The sequence below is a fragment of the Nerophis lumbriciformis genome, linkage group LG01 (genome assembly GCF_033978685.3).
Source record: "Nerophis lumbriciformis linkage group LG01, RoL_Nlum_v2.1, whole genome shotgun sequence".
Classification (NCBI taxonomy): Eukaryota; Metazoa; Chordata; class Actinopteri; order Syngnathiformes; family Syngnathidae; genus Nerophis; species Nerophis lumbriciformis.
Genome location: NC_084548.2, coordinates 2,042,501 through 2,066,200, shown reverse-complemented (window position 1 = coordinate 2,066,200; position 23,700 = coordinate 2,042,501). Strand labels below are relative to the sequence as shown.

At 33.4% G+C, this 23,700-nt stretch overlaps 1 protein-coding gene across 1 annotated transcript in view; it reads right to left on the bottom strand.

Annotated features, from left to right (window-relative positions):
* Positions 1-1,322: 1,322 nt before the first annotated feature.
* Positions 1,323-23,700, bottom strand: part of hdac7a (histone deacetylase 7a) — a 257,881-nt gene continuing 235,503 nt past the window's right edge. Inside the window, exons 22-26 of the mRNA XM_072911840.1 lie at positions 20,640-20,758; positions 13,892-14,025; positions 13,747-13,828; positions 10,104-10,242; positions 1,323-3,057 (exon numbers count right to left, since the gene is read on the bottom strand). Coding sequence (XP_072767941.1) covers positions 3,015-3,057; positions 10,104-10,242; positions 13,747-13,828; positions 13,892-14,025; positions 20,640-20,758 — 517 coding nt within the window. The 3' untranslated portion in view covers positions 1,323-3,014. The remainder of the gene's footprint in view (positions 3,058-10,103; positions 10,243-13,746; positions 13,829-13,891; positions 14,026-20,639; positions 20,759-23,700) is intronic.

Genomic DNA, 23,700 nt, shown 5'->3' with positions numbered 1-23,700 from the left:
CCGATTTCGGGAGGTGGGGGTGTGGTCGGGGGTGGGGGGTGGGGCGTGGTTAAGACATATATATATATATATATATATATATATATGTATGTGTGGGAAAAAAAAATCACAAGACTACTTCATCTCTACAGGCCTGTTTCATGAGGGGGTTCCCTCAATCATCAGGAGATTTTAATGGGAGCATTCACATACCATGGTTTATATAGGGCACAGAGTGGGTGGGTACAGGCTGGCGTAGGGGCGTGGTGATTGGCTCGTGTGTTACCTAGGAGGTGTTTCCGTCTGTGGCGGCATGCTGATACAATTTCGCTGCGCTTGTTGAGGGATGACAGGTCTGGACGGTAAATAATAAACAGTTTCTCTTTCAAGCATAGGTTGCATCTTTTATTACCACTATTGTAAGGTGTGCTGGTTGCAAGAATTTGCCATGTTATTGAATATTCAACATTATTGTCTTTGAGGTCCCAAATGTGTTTGCTGAGTTCTGTGGTATTCCGCAGGTTTTGGTTCCTGAAAGAAGCCTTGTGATTGTTCCATCTGGTTTTAAACTCTCCCTCGGTTAATCCTACATATGTGTCGGATGTGTTAATGTCCTTGCGTGTTACCTTAGATTGGTAAACAACTGATGTTTGTAAGCACCCCCCGTTGAGAGGGCAATCAGGTTTATTGCGGCAGTTGCAGCCTTTGTTGGTTTTGGGGTCGCTCTGTCTGGGGGCCGACGGCTCATTTGCAATTGTTTTGTTGTGGTTTGAGATGATTTGTCGTATATTGTTCATACAGCTGTAGCTCAATTTAATGTTGTTCTTGTTGAATACTTTTCTTAGGGTGTTGCCTTTGGGAAAGTGTTTTGTCAATCAGAGTGAGGAATTTGTGTCCAATGTTAGTTGAGACGTTTTTGCTGTATGGGGGGTTGTACCAGATGATGTTGTTTCGTTTTCTGTTCTTTTTTGGTTGGTTTCCTGGCGTGGGTTCATAGGTGAGGGTGAAATTGTATCCGCTTTCATCAAGGGCTTTTTGGTACGCAGCGAAATTGTATCAGCATGCCGCCACAGACGGAAACACCTCCTAGGTAACACATGAGCCAATCACCACGCCCCTACGCCAGCCTGTACCCACCCACTCTGTGCCCTGTATAAACCATGGTATGTGAATGCTCCCGTTAAAATCTCCTGATGATTGAGGGAACCCCCTCATGAAACAGGCCTGTAGAGATGAAGTAGTCTTGTGATTTTTTTTCCCACACATACATATATTGCGCTCTACTACGGTATCGAGCACTATTTTTTGGATAACCTTATTAAGACATATATATATATATATATATATATAAGAAATACTTGACTTTCAGTGAATTCTAGCTATATATATATATATATATATATATATATATATATATATATAAATAAAATAAATACTTGAATTTCAGTGTTCATTTACAAACTACAACTCACAAACACTTTAGAGTTAGGCTCCACCATCAGAATGTGTACTTAAACTTATAAAGATCACATGGATATTATTCAGTGAGTTGATTCACCAAAACTAACCTGTTATACAGGAGGAAAAAGCACTCACAGGACGTTCCAATTGTTCACAGACTGGTCGCGCTCATCAGAATGACAAGCCACCTCCGGTCTGCAGGTGATAGCATTCAATTGGGAAGAAACGCCCTACTGCCCCCCTACTGACCAATGTGAATACTGATAAATGTGTAATGACAGCTCCAAAAACGAATTCAAACCACAAAATAAAATAAATAAATCAACACACAAATGTGACACATTATGGGTGGGTCACATATGCATGTACAGTAGATGGCAGTATTGTCCTGTTTAAAAGTGTCACGACATTGCTGTTTACGGCAGACGAACTGCTTTACGGTAGACACTGTTGTTGAATTTCGGGAGTTTTTCGGGAGAAAATTTGTCCCGGGAGGTTTTCGGGAGAGGCGCTGAATTTCGGGAGTCTCCCGGAAAATCCGGGAGGGTTGGCAAGTATGGTATTAACTAACGCCGGCATTCTTTTTGTGTTGTTACGGTTTTTGTAGATTCACCAAAAGTGAATACCACTGACTACTAAATACCTCAACTCACATCGTATTTATAGTCCGGGGCGGTTAGGACATAGAAAAATATGAGTTTTCTCCTCAAGTTGAGTGGGTGTGGCTTATATACGGGAAAATACGGTCTCTCAGGAGGACATGGTCCCTGTTGTTGTTGCCAATCAAGCCTTTAACGACAACACGCAGGCTCTTGCTTGTGCGATGTGTTGAAGTGCGATCATTACTACGTATCACAATGGTCCACTATGGAATGAACATCTATTTTAAAAAAAAACAATACCAGTGGTACATAAGCGACGCATTTAGTCACGGTAAGCGCAATTCCACAGTATGTAACAATTCGGAGTTCGTAAAAAGACGTCGCCATGACGACTCTTTAAAGAGAGGAGGAGCTTACACTTCACAGTAAGGAATGAACAGTGCAATCAAGCATGGAAGTATTATCATTGTCTCAGAGTGGTTCAAATACACGGAGGACATTAAATGTTGTGTGTTTTCTCCATTGCCGCTTTTCTTACATGTGTGTGTGTGTGTGTGTGCTTTCACCTGTCAGGGTTGCTTCAAAAATAGTATTTTTTTTGGAAGGCAAAGTGGCATAGAAGGAAGGAATCCAAAGTGGTTGGTCCTAAGGTTAAGGCAAAGAGAGACAGCACCTGCAACATTGTGCGTCCAGGAGAAACATTGTTGTGCTGTACAAAAGGCACAACTCCTTGTCAGTCAAAAAGTCCGTCGACATAACAACAACATCTCGTATTGCTCTTTGGTGAGGTTTGGTGAGGTTACCGCTGAATGGTTCCCAGCATTGAGGCGCTTGTATGACATCATCAGACGTACGGAATAAGGCGGACGGGCGGATGGAAGCTTTGCGAGCAGTGCTGGAGGTCCAGGGGCCCCCACGTGGGGGCCCCGCCTCCTTTCCTGAAGGTGAGCTGAGAGAGGTGATGCGGGGGGGTCACATGGAGTCGCTGTCATGCTCCATTGGCTCATCTGGAAGGCTGCAAAACACACACACACACACACACACACACATTACGCACACACACACACACACGCACACACACACACACATTTGTGACCCACTTGAGACCTGAGAAAAATGCCTCCCTCTTTAGGACCAGCCTTTCTAAATATATAAAGATGTGTATTTACAACATTAATAATATATACATACTATGTAAATATAAACAAGCTTGTTGTAAAAAACGAGTTGGAATTTCACAAGAAAAAGTTCACAATTTCACAAGAAAAACTTGTGGCAGTATTGTAATAAAAGTCGTAATTTTACTGCATACAAGTCGACATTTTACAAGAAAAACTGAACATTTGTGCAATATTATGATACGAGTTGGAATTTTACTCAATAACAGTCGCAATTTTACAAGAAAAGCTTAAAATGTTGGCAATTTTATGAAAAGAGTCGTCATTTTACCCGACAAAAGTCACAATTTTATAAGAACACTTCAAAATATTGGCAATGTTATAATAATAATAATTGGAATTTTACTTGGCAAAATGATGACAAAAGTCATAAATTTACTCAAAAAATTTCACTATTTTATATAAAAAATATAAAAAGCTTCTTGTGAAAAATGCCTCCCTCTTTAGGACCAGCCTTTCTAGATATATAAAGATGTGTATTTACAACATTAATAATATATACATACTATGTAAATATAAACAAGCTTGTTGTGAAAAATTAGTTGGAATTTAACAAGAAAAAGGTCACAATTTCATTAGAAAAACTTAGAATTGTGGCAGTATTATAATAAAAGTGGTCATTTTACTCGACGCAAGTCAAAATTTTACAAGAAAAACGGAACATTTGTGCAATATTATGATACAAGTTGGAATTTTACTCAATAACAGTCGCAATTTTACAAGAAAAGCTTAAAATGTTGGCAATTTTATGAAAAGAGTCGTCATTTTATAAGAACACTTCAAAATATTGGCAATGTTATAATAATAATAATAATTGGAATTTTACTTGGCAAAATGATGACAAAAGTCATAATTTTACTCAAAAAATGTCACTATTTTATATAAAAAATATAAAAAGCTTCTTGTGAAAAATGCCTCCCTCTTTAGGACCGCCCTTTCTAAATATATAAAGAAGTGTATTTACAACATTAATAATATATACATACTATGTAAATATAAACAAGCTTGTTGTGAAAAATTAGTTGGAATTTAACAAGAAAAAGGTCACAATTTCATAAGAAAAACTTAGAATTGTGGCAGTATTATAATAAAAGTGGTCATTTTACTCGACGCAAGTCAAAATTTTACAAGAAAAACGGAACATTTGTGCAATATTATGATACAAGTTGGAATTTTACTCAATAACAGTCGCAATTTTACAAGAAAAGCTTAAAATGTTGGCAATTTTATGAAAAGAGTCGTCATTTTATAAGAACACTTCAAAATATTGGCAATGTTATAATAATAATAATTGGAATTTTACTTGGCAAAATGATGACAAAAGTCATAATTTTACTCAAAAAATGTCACTATTTTATATAAAAAATATAAAAAGCTTCTTGTGAAAAATGCCTCCCTCTTTAGGACCGCCCTTTCTAAATATATAAAGATGTGTATTTACAACATTAATAATATATACATACTATGTAAATATAAACAAGCTTGTTGTGAAAAATTAGTTGGAATTTAACAAGAAAAAGGTCACAATTTCACAAGAAAAACTTAGAATTGTGGCAGTATTATAATAAAAGTGGTCATTTTACTCGACGCAAGTCAAAATTTTACAAGAAAAACGGAACATTTGTGCAATATTATGATACAAGTTGGAATTTTACTCAATAACAGTCGCAATTTTACAAGAAAAGCTTAACATTTTGGCAATTTTCCGAAAAGAGTCGTCATTTTACGCAACAAAAGTCACAATTTTATAAGAACACTTCAAAATTTTGGCAATGTTATAAAAATAATCGGAATTTTACTTGGCAAAATGAGGACTTTATTTTACTCACAAAATGTCACTATTTTATATAAAAAAACATAAAAAAGCTTGTTGTAAAAAAGGAGTTGGAATTTAACAAGAAAAACTTAGAATTGTGGCAGTATTGTAATAAAAGTCGTCATTTTAGTCCACGCAAATCGACATTTTACAAGAAAAACTGAACATTTGTGCAATATTATGATACAAGTTGGAATTTTACTCAATAACAGTCGCAATTTTACAACAAAAGCATAACATTTCGGCAATTTTCCGAAAAGAGTCGTCATTTTATAAGAACACTTAAAAATGTTGGCAATGTTATAATAATAATCGGAATTTTACTTGGCAAAATGATGACAAAAGTCATAATTTCACTCAAAAAATTTCACTATTTTATATAAAAAATATAAAAAAAAGCTTGTTGTGAAAAATTAGTTGGAATTTAACAAGAAAAAGGTCACAATTTCACAGGAAAAACTTAGAAATGTGGCAGTATTGTAATAAAAGTCGTAATTTTACTGCATACAAGTCGACATTTTACAAGAAAAACGGAACATTTGTGCAATATTATGTTACAAGTTGGAATTTTACTCAATAACAGTCGCAATTTTACAAGAAAAGCTTAAAATGTTGGCAATTTTATGAAAAGAGTCGTCATTTTACCCGACAAAAGTCACAATTTTATAAGAACACTTCAAAATATTGGCAATGTTATAATAATAAGAATTGGAATTTTACTTGGCAAAATGATGACAAAAGTCATAATTTTACTCAAAAAATGTCACTATTTTATATAAAAAATATAAAAAGCTTCTTGTGAAAAATGCCTCCCTCTTTAGGACCAGCCTTTCTAGATATATAAAGATGTGTATTTACAACATTAATAATATATACATACTATGCAAATATAAACAAGCTTGTTGTAAAAAACGAGTTGGAATTTCACAAGAAAAAGTTCACAATTTCACAAGACAAACTTGTGGCAGTATTGTAATAAAAGTCGTAATTTTACTGCATACAAGTCGACATTTTACAAGAAAAACTGAACATTTGTGCAATATTATGATACAAGTTGGAATTTTACTCAATAACAGTCGCAATTTTACAAGAAAAGCTTAAAATGTTGGCAATTTTATGAAAAGAGTCGTCATTTTACCCGACAAAAGTCACAATTTTATAAGAACACTTCAAAATATTGGCAATGTTATAATAATAATAATTGGAATTTTACTTGGCAAAATGATGACAAAAGTCATAATTTTACTCAAAAAATTTCACTATTTTATATAAAAAATATAAAAAGCTTCTTGTGAAAAATGCCTCCCTCTTTAGGACCACCCATTCTAAATATATAAAGATGTGTATTTACAACATTAATAATATATACATACTATGCAAATATAAACAAGTTTGTTGTGAAAAACGAGTTGGAATTTCACAAGAAAAAGGTCACAATTTCACAAGAAAAACTTATTGTAATAAAAGTGGTCATTTTACTCGACGCAAGTCAAAATTTTACAAGAAAAACTGAACATTTGTGCAATATTAGGATACAAGTTGGAATTTTACTCAATAACAGTCGCAATTTGACAAGAAAAGCTTAAAATGTTGGCAATTTTCCGAAAAGAGTCGTAATTTTACGCGACAAAAGTCACAATCTTATAAGAAAACTTCGGAATTTTGTCAATTTTAAAAAAGTTTTGTAATTTTACCCGACAAAAGTCACAATTTAAAAAAATATAAAAATGCTTGTTGTGAAAAATTAGTTGGAATTTAACAATAAAAAGGTCACAATTTCACAAGAAAAACTTAGAATTGTGGCAGTATTATAATAAAAGTGGTCATTTTACTCCACACAAGTCGACATTTTACAAGAAAAACTGAACTTTTGTGCAATATTATGATACAAGTTGGAATTTTACTCAATAACAGTCGCAATTTGACAAGAAAAGCTTAAAATGTTGCCAATTTTCCGAAAAGAGTCGTAATTTTATGCGACAAAAGTCACAATTTTATAAGAACACTTAAAAATTTTGGCAATTTTATGAAAAGAGTCATAATTTTACCCTACAAAAGTCACAATTTTATAAGAAAACTTTAAAAAATTTGGGCAATGTTATAATAATAATCGGAATTTTACTTGGCAAAATAATGACAAAAGTCATAATTTCACTCAAAAAATTTCACTATTTTTTATAAAAAATATAAAAAAAGCTTGTTGTGAAAAATTAGTTGGAATTTAACAATAAAAAGGTCACAATTTCACAAGAAAAACTTAGAATTGTGGCAGTATTATAATAAAAGTGGTCATTTTACTCGACGCAAGTCAAAATTTTACAAGAAAAACGGAACATTTGTGCAATATTATGATACAAGTTGGAATTTTACTCAATAACAGTCGCAATTTTACAAGAAAAGCTTAAAATGTTGGCAATTTTATGAAAAGAGTCATAATTTTACCCGACAAAAGTCACAATTTTATAAGAAAACTTCAACATTTTGGCAATTTTATGAAAAGAGTCATAATTTTACCCGACAAAAGTCACAATTTTATAAGAAAACTTTAAAAAATTTGGGCAATGTTATAATAATAATCGGAATTTTACTTGGCAAAATAATGACAAAAGTCATCATTTCACTCAAAAAATTTCACTATTTTTTATAAAAAATATAAAAAAAGCTTGTTGTGATAAATGAGTTGGAATTTAACAAGAAAAAGGTCACAATTTCACAAGAAAAACGTAGAATTATGGCAGTATTATAATAAGTCGTAATTTTACTCGACGCAAGTCAAAATTTTACAAGAAAAACTGAACATTTGTGCAATATTATGATACAAGTTGGAATTTTACTCAATAACAGTCGCAATTTTACAAGAAAAGCTTAACATTTCGGCAATTTTCCGAAAAGAGTCGTCATTTTACTCGACAAAAGTCACAATTTTATAAAAAAACTTAAAAAAAATTGGGCAATGACTTTATTTTACTCACAAAATGTCACTATTTTATATAAAAAACATTAAAAAGCTTGTTGTAAAAAAGGAGTTGGAATTTAACAAGAAAAACTTAGAATTGTGGCAGTATTGTAATAAAAGTCGTCATTTTACTCAACGCAAATCGACATTTTACAAGAAAAACTGAACATTTGTGCAATATTATGATACAAATTGGAATTTTACTCAATAACAGTCGCAATTTTACAAGAAAAGCTTAACATTTCGGCAATTTTCCGAAAAGAGTCGTCATTTTATAAGAACACTTCAAAATTTTGGCAATGTTATAATAATAATCGGAATTTTACTTGGCAAAATAATGACAAAAGTCATCATTTCACTCAAAAAATTTCACAATTTTTTATAAAAAATATAAAAAAAAGCTTGTTGTGAAAAATGAGTTGGAATTTAACAAGAAAAAGGTCACAATTTCACAAGAAAAACTTAGAATTGTGGCAGTATTGTAGTAAAAGTCATCATTTTACTCAATGCAAGTCGACATTTTACAAGAAAAACTGAACATTTGTGCAATATTATGATACAAGTTGGAATTTTACTCAATAACAGTCGCAATTTTACAAGAAAAGTTTAAAATGTTGGCAATTTTATGAAAAGAGTCGTCATTTTACCCGACAAAAGTCACAATTTTATAAGAACACTTCAAAATATTGGCAATGTTATAATAATAATAATTGGAATTTTACTTGGCAAAATGATGACAAAAGTCATAATTTTACTCAAAAAATGTCACTATTTTATATAAAAAATATAAAAAGCTTCTTGTGAAAAATGCCTCCCTCTTTAGGACCGCCCTTTCTAAATATATAAAGATGTGTATTTACAACATTAATAATATATACATACTATGTAAATATAAACAAGCTTGTTGTGAAAAATTAGTTGGAATTTAACAAGAAAAAGGTCACAATTTCACAAGAAAAACTTAGAATTGTGGCAGTATTATAATAAAAGTGGTCATTTTACTCGACGCAAGTCAAAATTTTACAAGAAAAACTGAACATTTGTGCAATATTAGGATACAAGTTGGAATTTTACTCAATAACAGTCGCAATTTGACAAGAAAAGCTTAAAATGTTGGCAATTTTCCGAAAAGAGTCGTAATTCTACGCAACAAAAGTCACAATTTTATGAAAAGAGTCATAATTTTACCCGACAAAAGTCACAATTTTATAAGAAAACTTTAAAAAAATTTGGGCAATGTTATAATAATAATCGGAATTTTACTTGGCAAAACTCAAAAAATGTCACTATTTTATATAAAAAATATAAAAAGCTTGTTGTGAAAAACGAGTTGGAATTTCACAAGAAAAACTTAAGAGTTGTGGCAGTATTACAATAAAAGTCTTTATTTTACTCGAAGCAAGTCGACATTTTACAAGAACAACTGAACATTTGTGCAATATTATGATACAAGTTGGAATTTTACTCAATAACAGTCGCAATTTGACAAGAAAAGCTTAAAATGTTGGCAATTTTCCGAAAAGAGTCGTAATTCTACGCAACAAAAGTCACAATTTTATAAGAACACTTCAAAATTTTGGCAATTTTATGAAAAGAGTCATAATTTTACCCGACAAAAGTCACAATTTTATAAGAAAACTTTAAAAAAATTTGGGCAATGTTATAATAATAATCGGAATTTTACTTGGCAAAATAATGACAAAAGTCATCATTTCACTCAAAAAATTTAACTATTTTTTATAAAAAATATAAAAAAAGCTTGTTGTGAAAAACAAGTTGGAATTTCAAGAAAAAGTTCACAATTTCACAAGAAAAACTTAGAATTGTGGCAGTATTATAATAAAAGTGGTCATTTTACTCGACGCAAGTCAAAATTTTACAAGAAAAACGGAACATTTGTGCAATATTATGATACAAGTTGGAATTTTACTCAATAACAGTCGCAATTTGACAAGAAAAGCTTAACATTTTTTGATGAACGACTGGGCATGACATGCTGCTGGTATTGATAAATACCAACAAAAGGGCATTAATGAAGATACAGCGGAGTAGTACTGTGATGGCAGTGGAGTAGTAAAGACTGAGCAAAGCAGGGTAAGAATGTTTAGTACCTCTTGGTGGAAAGAACTCCCACTGAGAGCGAGGCCAGAGCGTTTACAGCATCTGTTTCCTCGCAGTCTCCAGTCTGGGCGAGCAGGTAGGAGACACCCACTGAGCTGCTGGAAGTCTTCACACTCGGCCAGTATTGACCTGCAACACAACATCCACAACATGACTAAAACATTCCATATAGAACATTCCATACAGAACATTCCATACAGAACATTCCATAATGCTTCTTAACCTTTCTGACCTGGGGCCCAGTCAAATATTAACAGTAAACGAGTCATCTTACGCCTGATTTGAATGATATTCAATAATGATATCTAACCTACATACTGTTGATCAGGATAGACCTTGTCAAATGATATGAAAGAATTGTGACAATCACAAGGATTGTTATCAAGGCTTAGGTCAGGCTGATTACAAAAAATAAATACTGAAAAAGAAGGGACTGATGCGAAATACACTTCATCACAAATTACAGGGTGCAAATAAATAAATAAATACATACATTCATACAAAACTATATATATATATATATATATATACTGTATTTATATACGTTAGGTCAGGAAAAACACAGAGGATATATCATCCCTACAAGCCTGTTTCGCAGGTTTCCCTGGATTTTAAAACAAAATATTTTAAAATCCTCTTAGTTTTTCCTGACCTAACGTATATTCCGCTCTACCCCGGTATTGAGCACTGTATAACGGATAAACCACAGAAAACTCGACTATATCCAGTATTTTCCGCACTATAAGGCGCACCTAAAAAACTCAAATTTTCTCAAAAGCTGACAGTGAGCCTTATAATCCGGTGCGCCTTATATATGGACCAATATTGAGCCACAACAAGTCTGGCAACCCCAGCCTCTACTGTAGCGTCTATTCTATGCGCCTTATAATGCGGTGCATCTTATAATGTGGTGCGCCTTATGTATGAACTAAGTATTAAAATAAGCCGTTCATTGAAGGTGCGCCTTATAATCCGGTGCACCTTATAGTGCGAAAAATATGGTATATATATATATATATATATATATATATATATATGTATATATATATATATATATATATATATACATATACATATATATATATATATATATATATATATACCATATTTTTCACATTATAATATATAATATATATGTATGTATATATACATATACATATATATATATATATATATATATTTAAAATCAAGGACAAAACACCACTCAACCAATGGAGAAATACAGCAGCAGTAATCAAATGGTTCAACAACATCCAAGACAAACAACAGCACAACTTTATCTCCTTTGATATTGAAGAATTTTACCCTTCCATCACGCAAGACCTACTGACTCAAGCACTAGACTTCGCCTCAGACTACGACTCAATCACAGGCAACGAAAGAAACATCATCATCCACGCAAAAAACTCCATTCTCATCCACAACAGTACACCATGGCAAAAAAAGAACAATAGAAAATTTGACGTCACTATGGGAAGTTTTGACGGAGCAGAAACGTGTGAACTCGTTGGGAGTTTCCTCCTCTCCCAGCTCGCTAGCCTCAATCTGAACCTTGGTATTTACCGTGATGACGGACAGGCAGTGTGTCGCGCCTCGCCAAGGAGCAGCGAGAATACCAAGAAGCGCATATGCCAAATTTTCAAAGAGAACGGCCTACGGATCACGATTGAAGCCAACAAGCAAACCGTCAACTTCCTTGACGTCACTTTCAACCTGAGAAATAACAGCTACCAACCATTCACGAAACCCAACACAACACTCCAATACGTGCACCATGACAGCAACCACCCACCCACCACCACGAAAAGAATACCTACCGGAATTAATAAAAGGCTATCGATGCTGTCATCTAGCAAAGCTGAATTTGACCAAGCAACCCCCCCCCGTACCAAAAAGCCCTTGATGAAAGCGGATACAATTTCACCCTCACCTATGAACCCACGCCAGGAAACCAGCCAAAAAAGAACAGAAAACGAAACGACATCATCTGGTACAACCCCCCAAACAGCAAAAACGTCTCAACTAACATTGGACACAAATTCCTCAATCTGATTGACAAACACTTTCCCAAAGACAACACCCTAAGAAAAGTATTCAACAAGAACAACATTAAATTGAGCTACAGCTGCATGAACAATATACGACAAATCATCTCAAACCACAACAAAACAATTGCAAATGAGCCGTCGGCCCCCGGACAGAGCGACTCCAAAACCAACAAAGGCTGTAACTGTCGAAAGAAACCTGATTGCCCTCTCAACGGGGGGTGCTTACAAACATCAGTTGTCTACCAATCTAAGGTAATACGCAAGGACATTAACACATCCGACACATATGTAGGATTAACCGAGGGAGAATTCAAAACCCGATGGAACAATCACAAGGCTTCTTTCAGGAACCAAAACCTGCGGAATACCACAGAACTCAGCAAACACATTTGGGACCTCAAAGACAATAATGTTGAATATTCAATAACATGGCAAATTCTTGCATCCAGCACACCTTACAATAGTGGTAATAAAAGATGCAACCTATGCTTGAAAGAGAAACTGTTTATTATTTACCGTCCAGACCTGTCATCCCTCAACAAGCGCAGCGAAATTGTAACAGCATGCCGCCACAGACGGAAACACCTCCTAGGTAACACATGAGCCAATCACCACGCCCCTATGCCAGCCTGTACCCACCCACTCTGTGCCCTATATAAACCATGGTATGTGAATGCTCCCATTAAAATCTCCTGATGATTGAGGGTACCCCCCTCATGAAACAGGCCTGTAGAGATCAAATAGTCTTGTGATTTTTTTATATATATATATATATATATATATATATATATGTATGTGACTAAAAATCACAAGACTATTTCATCTCTACAGGCCTGTTTCATGAGGGGGGGTTCCCTCAATCATCAGGAGATAATTCTCCTGATGATTGAGGGAACCCCCCCTCATGAAACAGGCCTGTAGAGATGAAATAGTCTTGTGATTTTTTTCCCACACATACATATATTGCGCTCTACTACGGTATCGAGCACTATTTTTTGGATAACCTTATTAAGACATATATATATATATATATATATATATATATAGTCAAGGTTTCTGTGGTTTATTCATTATACAATGCTCAATACCGGGGTAGAGCGGAATATACGTTAGGTCAGGAAAAAACACAGAGGCTATATCATCCCTACAAGCCTGTTTTGATTTTAAAATATTTTGTTTTACAATCCCCTGATGAGTATGGAAACCTGCGAAACAGGCTTGTAGGGATGATATAGCTTCTGTGTTTTTCCTGACCTAACGTATATATATATATATATATATATATTTGTGTTTCTTAACTAAACTGTCATTCAAATATAGCTTTACCACTTTAGTCATATTTTTGGCGCGAAAGAAACTTCTCTATGACTTTAGCTCCGGACTTCTTCTGTTTGTTTGATATTGTCATTACTGCCACGTGTGGTGGAAAAGTGTATTACAACTAAATACTTGAGCACCGCTGCAGCCCATACGGACCACAGCTGAGAAAACAAATATTTTGCTTCGCCAAACGGCCAAACAATGGGCCCTGGCCCTATGGTTAAGAAACAGAGAGAATAGTAGTACAATAAATCCGACCGCTCACTTTGTATTTGTATGACCGTCTGCAGGGAGCGGACGGCGTTAGCGTTCGGTTTCTGCAACAGCACCTCCTCTGACAGTGAATCCTGCAACAGAGAACATACTTGATGTTGTCCTTCTCTTAAACGCCATTACCCAGCATGCCTCACCTGTGCACCAAGCAGCGCACTGACGCAAGCCTCGGACGCGTCGCAGATAGCGGTGAGGTCGTGACCCCCCTCCAGCGACAAAACCAGGCGACCCCCTGCTAGGGACATCAACTGGCGGGTCAGAAAGCTGAAACCTGCAACACACACACACACACACACACACACACACACACACACACACACACACACACACACACACACACACACACACACACACACACACACACACACACACACACACAATGTGTTACCTTCTTGAGACCTGGGAAAAATGCCTCCCTCTTTAGGACCAGCCTTTCTAGATATATAAAGATTTGTATTTACAACATTAATAATATATACATACTATACAAATATAAACAAGCTTGTTGTAAAAAACGAGTTGGAATTTCACAAGAAAAAGTTCACAATTTCACAAGAAAAACTTGTGGCAGTATTGTAATAAAAGTCGTAATTTTACTGCATACAAGTCGACATTTTACAAGAAAAACTGAACATTTGTGCAATATTATGATACAAGTTGGAATTTTACTCAATAACAGTCGCAATTTGACAAGAAAAGCTTAAAATGTTGGCAATTTTATGAAAAGAGTCGTCATTTTACCCGACAAAAGTCACAATTTTATAAGAACACTTCAAAGTATTGGCAATGTTATAATAATAATAATTGGAATTTTACTTGGCAAAATGATGACAAAAGTCATAATTTTACTCAAAAAATGTCACTATTTTATATAAAAAATATAAAAAGCTTCTTGTGAAAAATGCCTCCCTCTTTAGGACCACCCATTCTAAATATATAAAGATGTGTATTTACAACATTAATAATATATACATACTATACAAATATAAACAAGCTTGTTGGAATTTCAAGAAAAAGTTCACAATTTCACAAGAAAAACTTAGAATTGTGGCAGTATTATAATAAAAGTGGTCATTTTACTCGACGCAAGTCAAAATTTTACAAGAAAAACGGAACATTTGTGCAATATTGTGATACAATTTGGAATTTTACTCAATAACAGTCGCAATTTTACAAGAAAAGCTTAACATTTTGGCAATTTTCCGAAAAGAGTCGTCATTTTACTCGACAAAAGTCACAATTTTATAAGAACACTTCAAAATTTTGGCAAAGTTATAATAATAATCGGAATTTTACTTGGCAAAATGAGGACTTTATTTTGCCCACAAAATGTCAATATTTTATATAAAAAACATAAAAAAGCTTGTTGTAAAAAAGGAATTGGAATTTCACAAGAAAAATTTAGAATTGTGGCAGTATTATAATAAAAGTCGTCATTTTACTCGACGCAAATCGACATTTTACAAGAAAAACTGAACATTTGTGCAATATTATGATACAAGTTGGAATTTTACTCAACAACAGTCGCAATTTTACAAGAAAAGCTTAACATTTCGGCAATTTTCCGAAAAGAGTCGTCATTTTACTCGACAAAAGTCACAATTTTATAAGAACACTTCAAAATTTTGGCAAAGTTATAATAATAATCGGAATTTTACTTGGCAAAATGAGGACTTTATTTTGCTCACAAAATGTCAATATTTTATATAAAAAACATAAAAAAGCTTGTTGTAAAAAAGGAATTGGAATTTCACAAGAAAAATTTAGAATTGTGGCAGTATTATAATAAAAGTGGTCATTTCACTCGACGCAAGTCCAAATTTTACAAGAAAAACGGAACATTTGTGCAATATTATGATACAATTTGGAATTTTACTCAACAACAGTCGCAATTTTACAAGAAAAGCTTAACATTTCGGCAGTTTTCCGAAAAGAGTCGTCATTTTACTCGACAAAAGTCACAATTTATAAGAACACTTCAAAATTTTGGCAAAGTTATAATAATAATCGGAATTTTACTTGGCAAAATGAGGACTTTATTTTGCTCACAAAATGTCAATATTTTATATAAAAAACATAAAAAAGCTTGTTGTAAAAAAGGAATTGGAATTTCACAAGAAAAATTTAGAATTGTGGCAGTATTGTAATAAAAGTCGTCATTTTACTCAACGCAAATCGACATTTTACAAGAAAAACTGAACATTTGTGCAATATTATGATACAAGTCGGAATTTTACTCAATAACAGTCGCAATTTTACAAGAAAAGCTTAAAATGTTGGCAATTTTATGAAAAGAGTCGTCATTTTACCCGACAAAAGTCACAATTTTATAAGAACACTTCAAAATATTGGCAATGTTATAATAATAATAATTGGAATTTTACTTGGCAAAATGATGACAAAAGTCATAATTTTACTCAAAAAATGTCACTATTTTATATAAAAAAATATAAAAAGCTTCTTGTGAGAAATGCCTCCCTCTTTAGGACCACCCATTCTAAATATATAAAGATGTGTATTTACAACATTAATAATATATACATACTATACAAATATAAACAAGCTTGTTGTGAAAAACAAGTTGGATTTTCAAGAAAAAGTTCACAATTTCACAAGAAAAACTTAGAATTGTGGCAGTATTATAATAAAAGTGGTCATTTTACTCGACGCAAGTCAAAATTTTACAAGAAAAACGGAACATTTGTGCAATATTATGATACAATTTGCAATTTTACTCAACAACAGTCGCAATTTTACAAGAAAAGCTTAACATTTCGGCAATTTTCCGAAAAGAGTCGTCATTTTACCCGACAAAAGTCACAATTTTATAAGAACACTTCAAAATTTTGGCAAAGTTATAATAATAATCGGAATTTTACTTGGCAAAATGAGGACTTTATTTTGCTCACAAAATGTCAATATTTTATATAAAAAACATAAAAAAGCTTGTTGTAAAAAAGGAATTGGAATTTCACAAGAAAAATTTAGAATTGTGGCAGTATTATAATAAAAGTCGTCATTTTACTCAACGCAAATCGACATTTTACAAGAAAAACTGAACATTTGTGCAATATTATGATACAAGTTGGAATTTTACTCAATAACAGTCGCAATTTGACAAGAAAAGCTTAAAATGTTGGCAATTTTATGAAAAGAGTCGTCATTTTACCCGACAAAAGTCACAATTTTATAAGAACACTTCAAAATATTGGCAATGTTATAATAATAATAATTGGAATTTTACTTGGCAAAATGATGACAAAAGTCATATTTTTACTCAAAAAATGTCCCTATTTTATATAAAAAATATAAAAAGCTTCTTGTGAAAAATGCCTCCCTCTTTAGGACCACCCATTCTAAATATATAAAGATGTGTATTTACAACATTAATAATATATACATACTATACAAATATAAACAAGCTTGTTGTGAAAAACAAGTTGGAATTTCAAGAAAAAGTTCACAATTTCACAAGAAAAACTTAGAATTGTGGCAGTATTATAATAAAAGTGGTCATTTCACTCGACGCAAGTCAAAATTTTACAAGAAAAACGGAACATTTGTGCAATATTATGATACAATTTGCAATTTTACTCAATAACAGTCGCAATTTTACAAGAAAAGCTTAACATTTCGGCAATTTTCCGAAAAGAGTCGTCATTTTACTCGACAAAAGTCACAATTTTATAAGAACACTTCAAAATTTTGGCAAAGTTATAATAATAATCGGAATTTTACTTGGCAAAATGAGGACTTTATTTTACTCACAAAATGTCAATATTTTATATAAAAAACATAAAAAAGCTTGTTGTAAAAAAGGAATTGGAATTTCACAAGAAAAATTTAGAATTGTGGCAGTATTATAATAAAAGTCGTCATTTTACTCAACGCAAATCGACATTTTACAAGAAAAACTGAACATTTGTGCAATATTATGATACAAGTTGGAATTTTACTCAATAACAGTCGCAATTTTACAAGAAAAGCTTAACATTTCGGCAATTTTCCGAAAAGAGTCGTCATTTTACTCGACAAAAGTCACAATTTTATAAGAACACTTCAAAATTTTGGCAAAGTTATAATAATAATCGGAATTTTACTTGGCAAAATGAGGACTTTATTTTGCCCACAAAATGTCAATATTTTATATAAAAAACATAAAAAAGCTTGTTGTAAAAAAGGAATTGGAATTTCACAAGAAAAATTTAGAATTGTGACAGTATTGTAATAAAAGTCGTCATTTTACTCGACGCAAATCGACATTTTACAAGAAAAACTGAACATTTGTGCAATATTATGATACAAGTTGGAATTTTACTCAATAACAGTCGCAATTTTACAAGAAAAGCTTAAAATGTTGTCAATTTTATGAAAAGAGTCGTCATTTTACCCGACAAAAGTCACAATTTTATAAGAACACTTCAAAATATTGGCAATGTTACAATAATAATAATTGGAATTTTACTTGGCAAAATGATGACAAAAGTCATATTTTTACTCAAAAAATGTCACTATTTTATATAAAAAAATATAAAAGTCTTCTTGTGAAAAATGCCTCCCTCTTTAGGACCACCCATTCTAAAAATATAAAGATGTGTATTTACAACATTAATAATAAAAAACATACTACACAAATATAAACAAGCTTGTTGTGAAAAACAAGTTGGAATTTCAAGAAAAAGTTCACAATTTCACAAGAAAAACTTAGAATTGTGGCAGTATTATAATAAAAGTGGTCATTTTACTCGACGCAAGTCAAAATTTTACAAGAAAAACGGAACATTTGTGCAATATTATGATACAAGTTGGAATTTTACTCAATAACAGTCGCAATTTTACAAGAAAAGCTTAACATTTCGGCAATTTTCCGAAAAGAGTCGTCATTTTACTCGACAAAAGTCACAATTTTATAAGAACACTTCAAAATTTTGGCATTGTTATAATAATAATCGGAATTTTACTTGGCAAAATGAGGACTTTATTTTGCTCACAAAATGTCAATATTTTATATAAAAAACATAAAAAAGCTTGTTGTAAAAAAGGAATTGGAATTTCACAAGAAAAATTTAGAATTGTGGCAGTATTATAACAAAAGTCGTCATTTTACTCAACGCAAATCGACATTTTACAAGAAAAACTGAACATTTGTGCAATATTATGATACAAGTTGGAATTTTACTCAATAACAGTCGCAATTTTACAAGAAAAGCTTAAAATGTTGTCAATTTTATGAAAAGAGTCGTCATTTTACCCGACAAAAGTCACAATTTTATAAGAACACTTCAAAATATTGGCAATGTTACAATAATAATAATTGGAATTTTACTTGGCAAAATGATGACAAAAGTCATAATTTTACTAAAAAAATGTCACTATTTTATATAAAAAATATAAAAAGCTTCTTGTGAAAAATGCCTCCCTCTTTAGGACCACCCATTCTAAATATATGTGTATTTACAACATTAATAATATATACATACTATACAAATATAAACAAGCTTGTTGTGAAAAACAAGTTGGAATTTCAAGAAAAAGTTCACAATTTCACAAGAAAAACTTAGAATTGTGGCAGTATTATAATAAAAGTGGTCATTTTACTCGACGCAAGTCAAAATTTTACAAGAAAAACTGAACATTTGTGCAATATTATGATACAATTTGGAATTTTACTCAACAACAGTCGCAATTTTACAAGAAAAGCTTAACATTTCGGCAATTTTCCGAAAAGAGTCGTCATTTTACTCGACAAAAGTCACAATTTATAAGAACACTTCAACATTTTGGCAAAGTTATAATAATAATCGGAATTTTACTTGGCAAAATGAGGACTTTATTTTGCTCACAAAATGTCAATATTTTATATAAAAAACATAAAAAAGCTTGTTGTAAAAAAGGAATTGGAATTTCACAAGAAAAATTTAGAATTGTGGCAGTATTGTAATAAAAGTGGTCATTTTACTCGACGCAAGTCAAAATTTTACAAGAAAAACGGAACATTTGTGCAATATTATGATACAATTTGGAATTTTACTCAACAACAGTCGCAATTTTACAAGAAAAGCTTAACATTTCGGCAATTTTCCGAAAAGAGTCGTCATTTTACTCGACAAAAGTCACAATTTTATAAGAACACTTCAAAATTTTGGCAAAGTTATAATAATAATCGGAATTTTACTTGGCAAAATGAGGACTTTATTTTGCTCACAAAATGTCACTATTTTATATAAAAAACATAAAAAAGCTTCTTGTAAAAAAGGAATTGGAATTTCACAAGAAAAATTTAGAATTGTGGCAGTATTATAATAAAAGTCGTCATTTTACTCAACGCAAATCGACATTTTACAAGAAAAACTGAACATTTGTGCAATATTATGATACAAGTTGGAATTTTACTCAACAACAGTCGCAATTTTACAAGAAAAGCTTAACATTTCGGCAATTTTCCGAGAAGAGTCGTCATTTTATAAGAACACTTCAAAATTTTGGCAATGTTATAATAATAATCGCAATTTTACTTGGCAAAATGATGACAAAAGTCATAATTTCACTCAGAACATTTCACTATTTTATATAAAAAATATAAAAAAAGCTTGTTGTGAAGAATGAGTTGGAATTTAACAAGAAAAAGGTCACAATTTCACAAGAAGTTAGCATGAGCCAGTGAACTTTTCTTTTTCCAAATATTTGTTCAAGACACATAAATAGTTTGACCTGCCGCTGCACCGTGCTATGGAGCAGCCACTAATTATGGTGAGAAGTGCAGTGACAGCAGCTATAATAATCTATTAATACCGCTAGAGATGCAAGGGAGTAAGTGAAAAGTGCTCAGAACACAACTTTAGATTGAGGACTGGCGGGGGGGTGTGGAAGAGAGGCCTGGCTTACATTTGGCAGACACCTTGTAGCCTCCTAGAGGCGCAGGGTTGCCCTCGGCAGCGTCAAAACCTGCTGAGACCAGAACCACGTCCGGGGAAAACTCCTGGGCGATGGGCATCACCACGGTCCTGCACAACACACACACACACACACACACACACGACTGTAATCATGAAAAAGACCAAATGCAGTAATGTACCATAGGAGTCATTTGATGGGGGGGAAATAGTAAACCTGATGATATACTACTGGAACAACATAACACATCTTTTCAAAAAATACTTCTTGCTGCCAACATCTGTGCTAAAAAAACAACAACGTGCATCCAAATAAGTGGAGTTAAAAAAAAATTAAAAAAAAGTCTGTCCACGTAAAAACACATTTAAGAATAAGAATAGAGTTTTATTGTCATTATTACAGTGAACAGGTTCAAAGAACAACGAAATCGGAGCAGATCCCCTAAGGTGCATACACAATAATTTAGTAATATAGATTGTAAAAAAGATTAAAAAAAAGAAGATATATATCTATATATATGTAAATATCCACACACATGCATATATCCATACATGTGTGTGACAATCATTGGTACTTTAACTTTAACTTTATATGCATATATATACATATACAAATACACACATATATACATATACATACACATACAGGTAAAAGCCAGTAAATTAGAATATTTTGAAAAACTTGATTTATTTCAGTAATTGCATTCAAAAGGTGTAACTTGTACATTATATTTATTCATTGCACACAGACTGATGCATTCAAATGTTTATTTCATTTAATTTTGATGATTTGAAGTGGCAACAAATGAAAATCCAAAATTCCGTGTGTCACAAAATTTGAATATTACTTAAGGCTAATACAAAAAAGGGATTTTTTAGAAATGTTGGCCAACTGAAAAGTATGAAAATGAAAAATATGAGCATGTACAATACTCAATACTTGGTTGGAGCTCCTTTTGCCTCAATTACTGCGTTAATGCGGCGTGGCATGGAGTCGATGAGTTTCTGGCACTGCTCAGGTGTTATGAGAGCCCAGGTTGCTCTGATAGTGGCCTTCAACTCTTCTGCGTTTTTGGGTCTGGCATTCTGCATCTTCCTTTTCACAATACCCCACAGATTTTCTATGGGGCTAAGGTCAGGGGAGTTGGCGGGCCAATTTAGAACAGAAATACCATTGTCCGTAAACCAGGCACGGGTAGATTTTGCGCTGTGTGCAGGCGCCAAGTCCTGTTGGAACTTGAAATCTCCATCTCCATAGAGCAGGTCAGCAGCAGGAAGCATGAAGTGCTCTAAAACTTGCTGGTAGACGGCTGCGTTGACCCTGGATCTCGGGAAACAGAGTGGACCGACACCAGCAGATGACATGGCACCCCAAACCATCACCCAACCATGCAAATTTTGCATTTCCTTTGGAAATCGAGGTCCCAGAGTCTGGAGGAAGACAGGAGAGGCACAGGATCCACGTTGCCTGAAGTCTAGTGTAAAGTTTCCACCATCAGTGATGGTTTGGGGTGCCATGTCATCTGCTGGTGTCGGTCCACTCTGTTTCCTGAGATCCAGGGTCAACGCAGCCGTCTACCAGCAAGTTTTAGAGCACTTCATGCTTCCTGCTGCTGACCTGCTCTATGGAGATGGAGATTTCAAGTTCCAACAGGACTTGGCGCCTGCACACAGCGCAAAATCTACCCGTGCCTGGTTTACGGACCATGGTATTTCTGTTCTAAATTGGCCCGCCAACTCCCCTGACCTTAGCCCCATAGAAAATCTGTGGGGTATTGTGAAAAGGAAGATGCAGAATGCCAGACCCAAAAACGCAGAAGAGTTGAAGGCCACTATCAGAGCAACCTGGGCTCTCATAACACCTGAGCAGTGCCAGAAACTCATCGACTCCATGCCACGCCGCATTAACGCAGTAATTGAGGCAAAAGGAGCTCCAACCAAGTATTGAGTATTGTACATGCTCATATTTTTCATTTTCATACTTTTCAGTTGGCCAACATTTCTAAAAATCCCTTTTTTGTATTAGCCTTAAGTAATATTCTAATTTTGTGACACACGGAATTTTGGATTTTTCATTTGTTGCCACTTCAAATCATCAAAATTAAATGAAATAAACATTTGAATGCATCAGTCTGTGTGCAATGAATAAATATAATGTACAAGTTACACCTTTTGAATGCAATTACTGAAATAAATCAAGTTTTTCAAAATATTCTAATTTACTGGCTTTTACCTGTATATATAAATGATAAATGGGTTGTACTTGTATAGCGCTTTTCTACCTTCAAGGTACTCAAAGCGCTTTGACACTACTTCCACATTTACCCATTCACACACACATTCACACACTGATGGAGGGAGCTGCCATGCAAGGCGCTAACCAGCACCCATCAGGAGCAAGGGTGAAGTGTCTTGCTCAGGACACAACGGACATGACGAGGTTGGTACTAGGTGGGGATTGAACCAGGGACCCTCGGGTCGCGCACGGCCATTCTTCCACTGCGCCACGCCGTCCCTAATATATATATATATATATATATATATATATATATATATATATATATATATATATATATATATATATATATATATATATATATATATATATATATATATATATATATATATATAAAATTAAAATGAATGGGTTATACTTGTATAGCGCTTTTCTACCTTCAAGGTACTCAAAGCGCTTTGACAGTATTACCACATTCACCCATTCACACACACATTCACACACTGATGGAGGGAGCTGCCATGCAAGGCGCTAACCAGCACCCATCAGGAGCAAGGGGTGAAGTGTCTTGTCCAAGGACACAACGGACGTGACTAGGATGGTAGAAGGTGGGGATTGAACCCCAGTAACCAGCAACACTCCGATTGTATATATATATACATATACATACATATATATGTATACATATATATATATATATATATATATACATACATATATATACACACATATACATATATACACATATATATATATATACATATATACACATATATACACACATATACACGTGTATATACACACATATATATATATA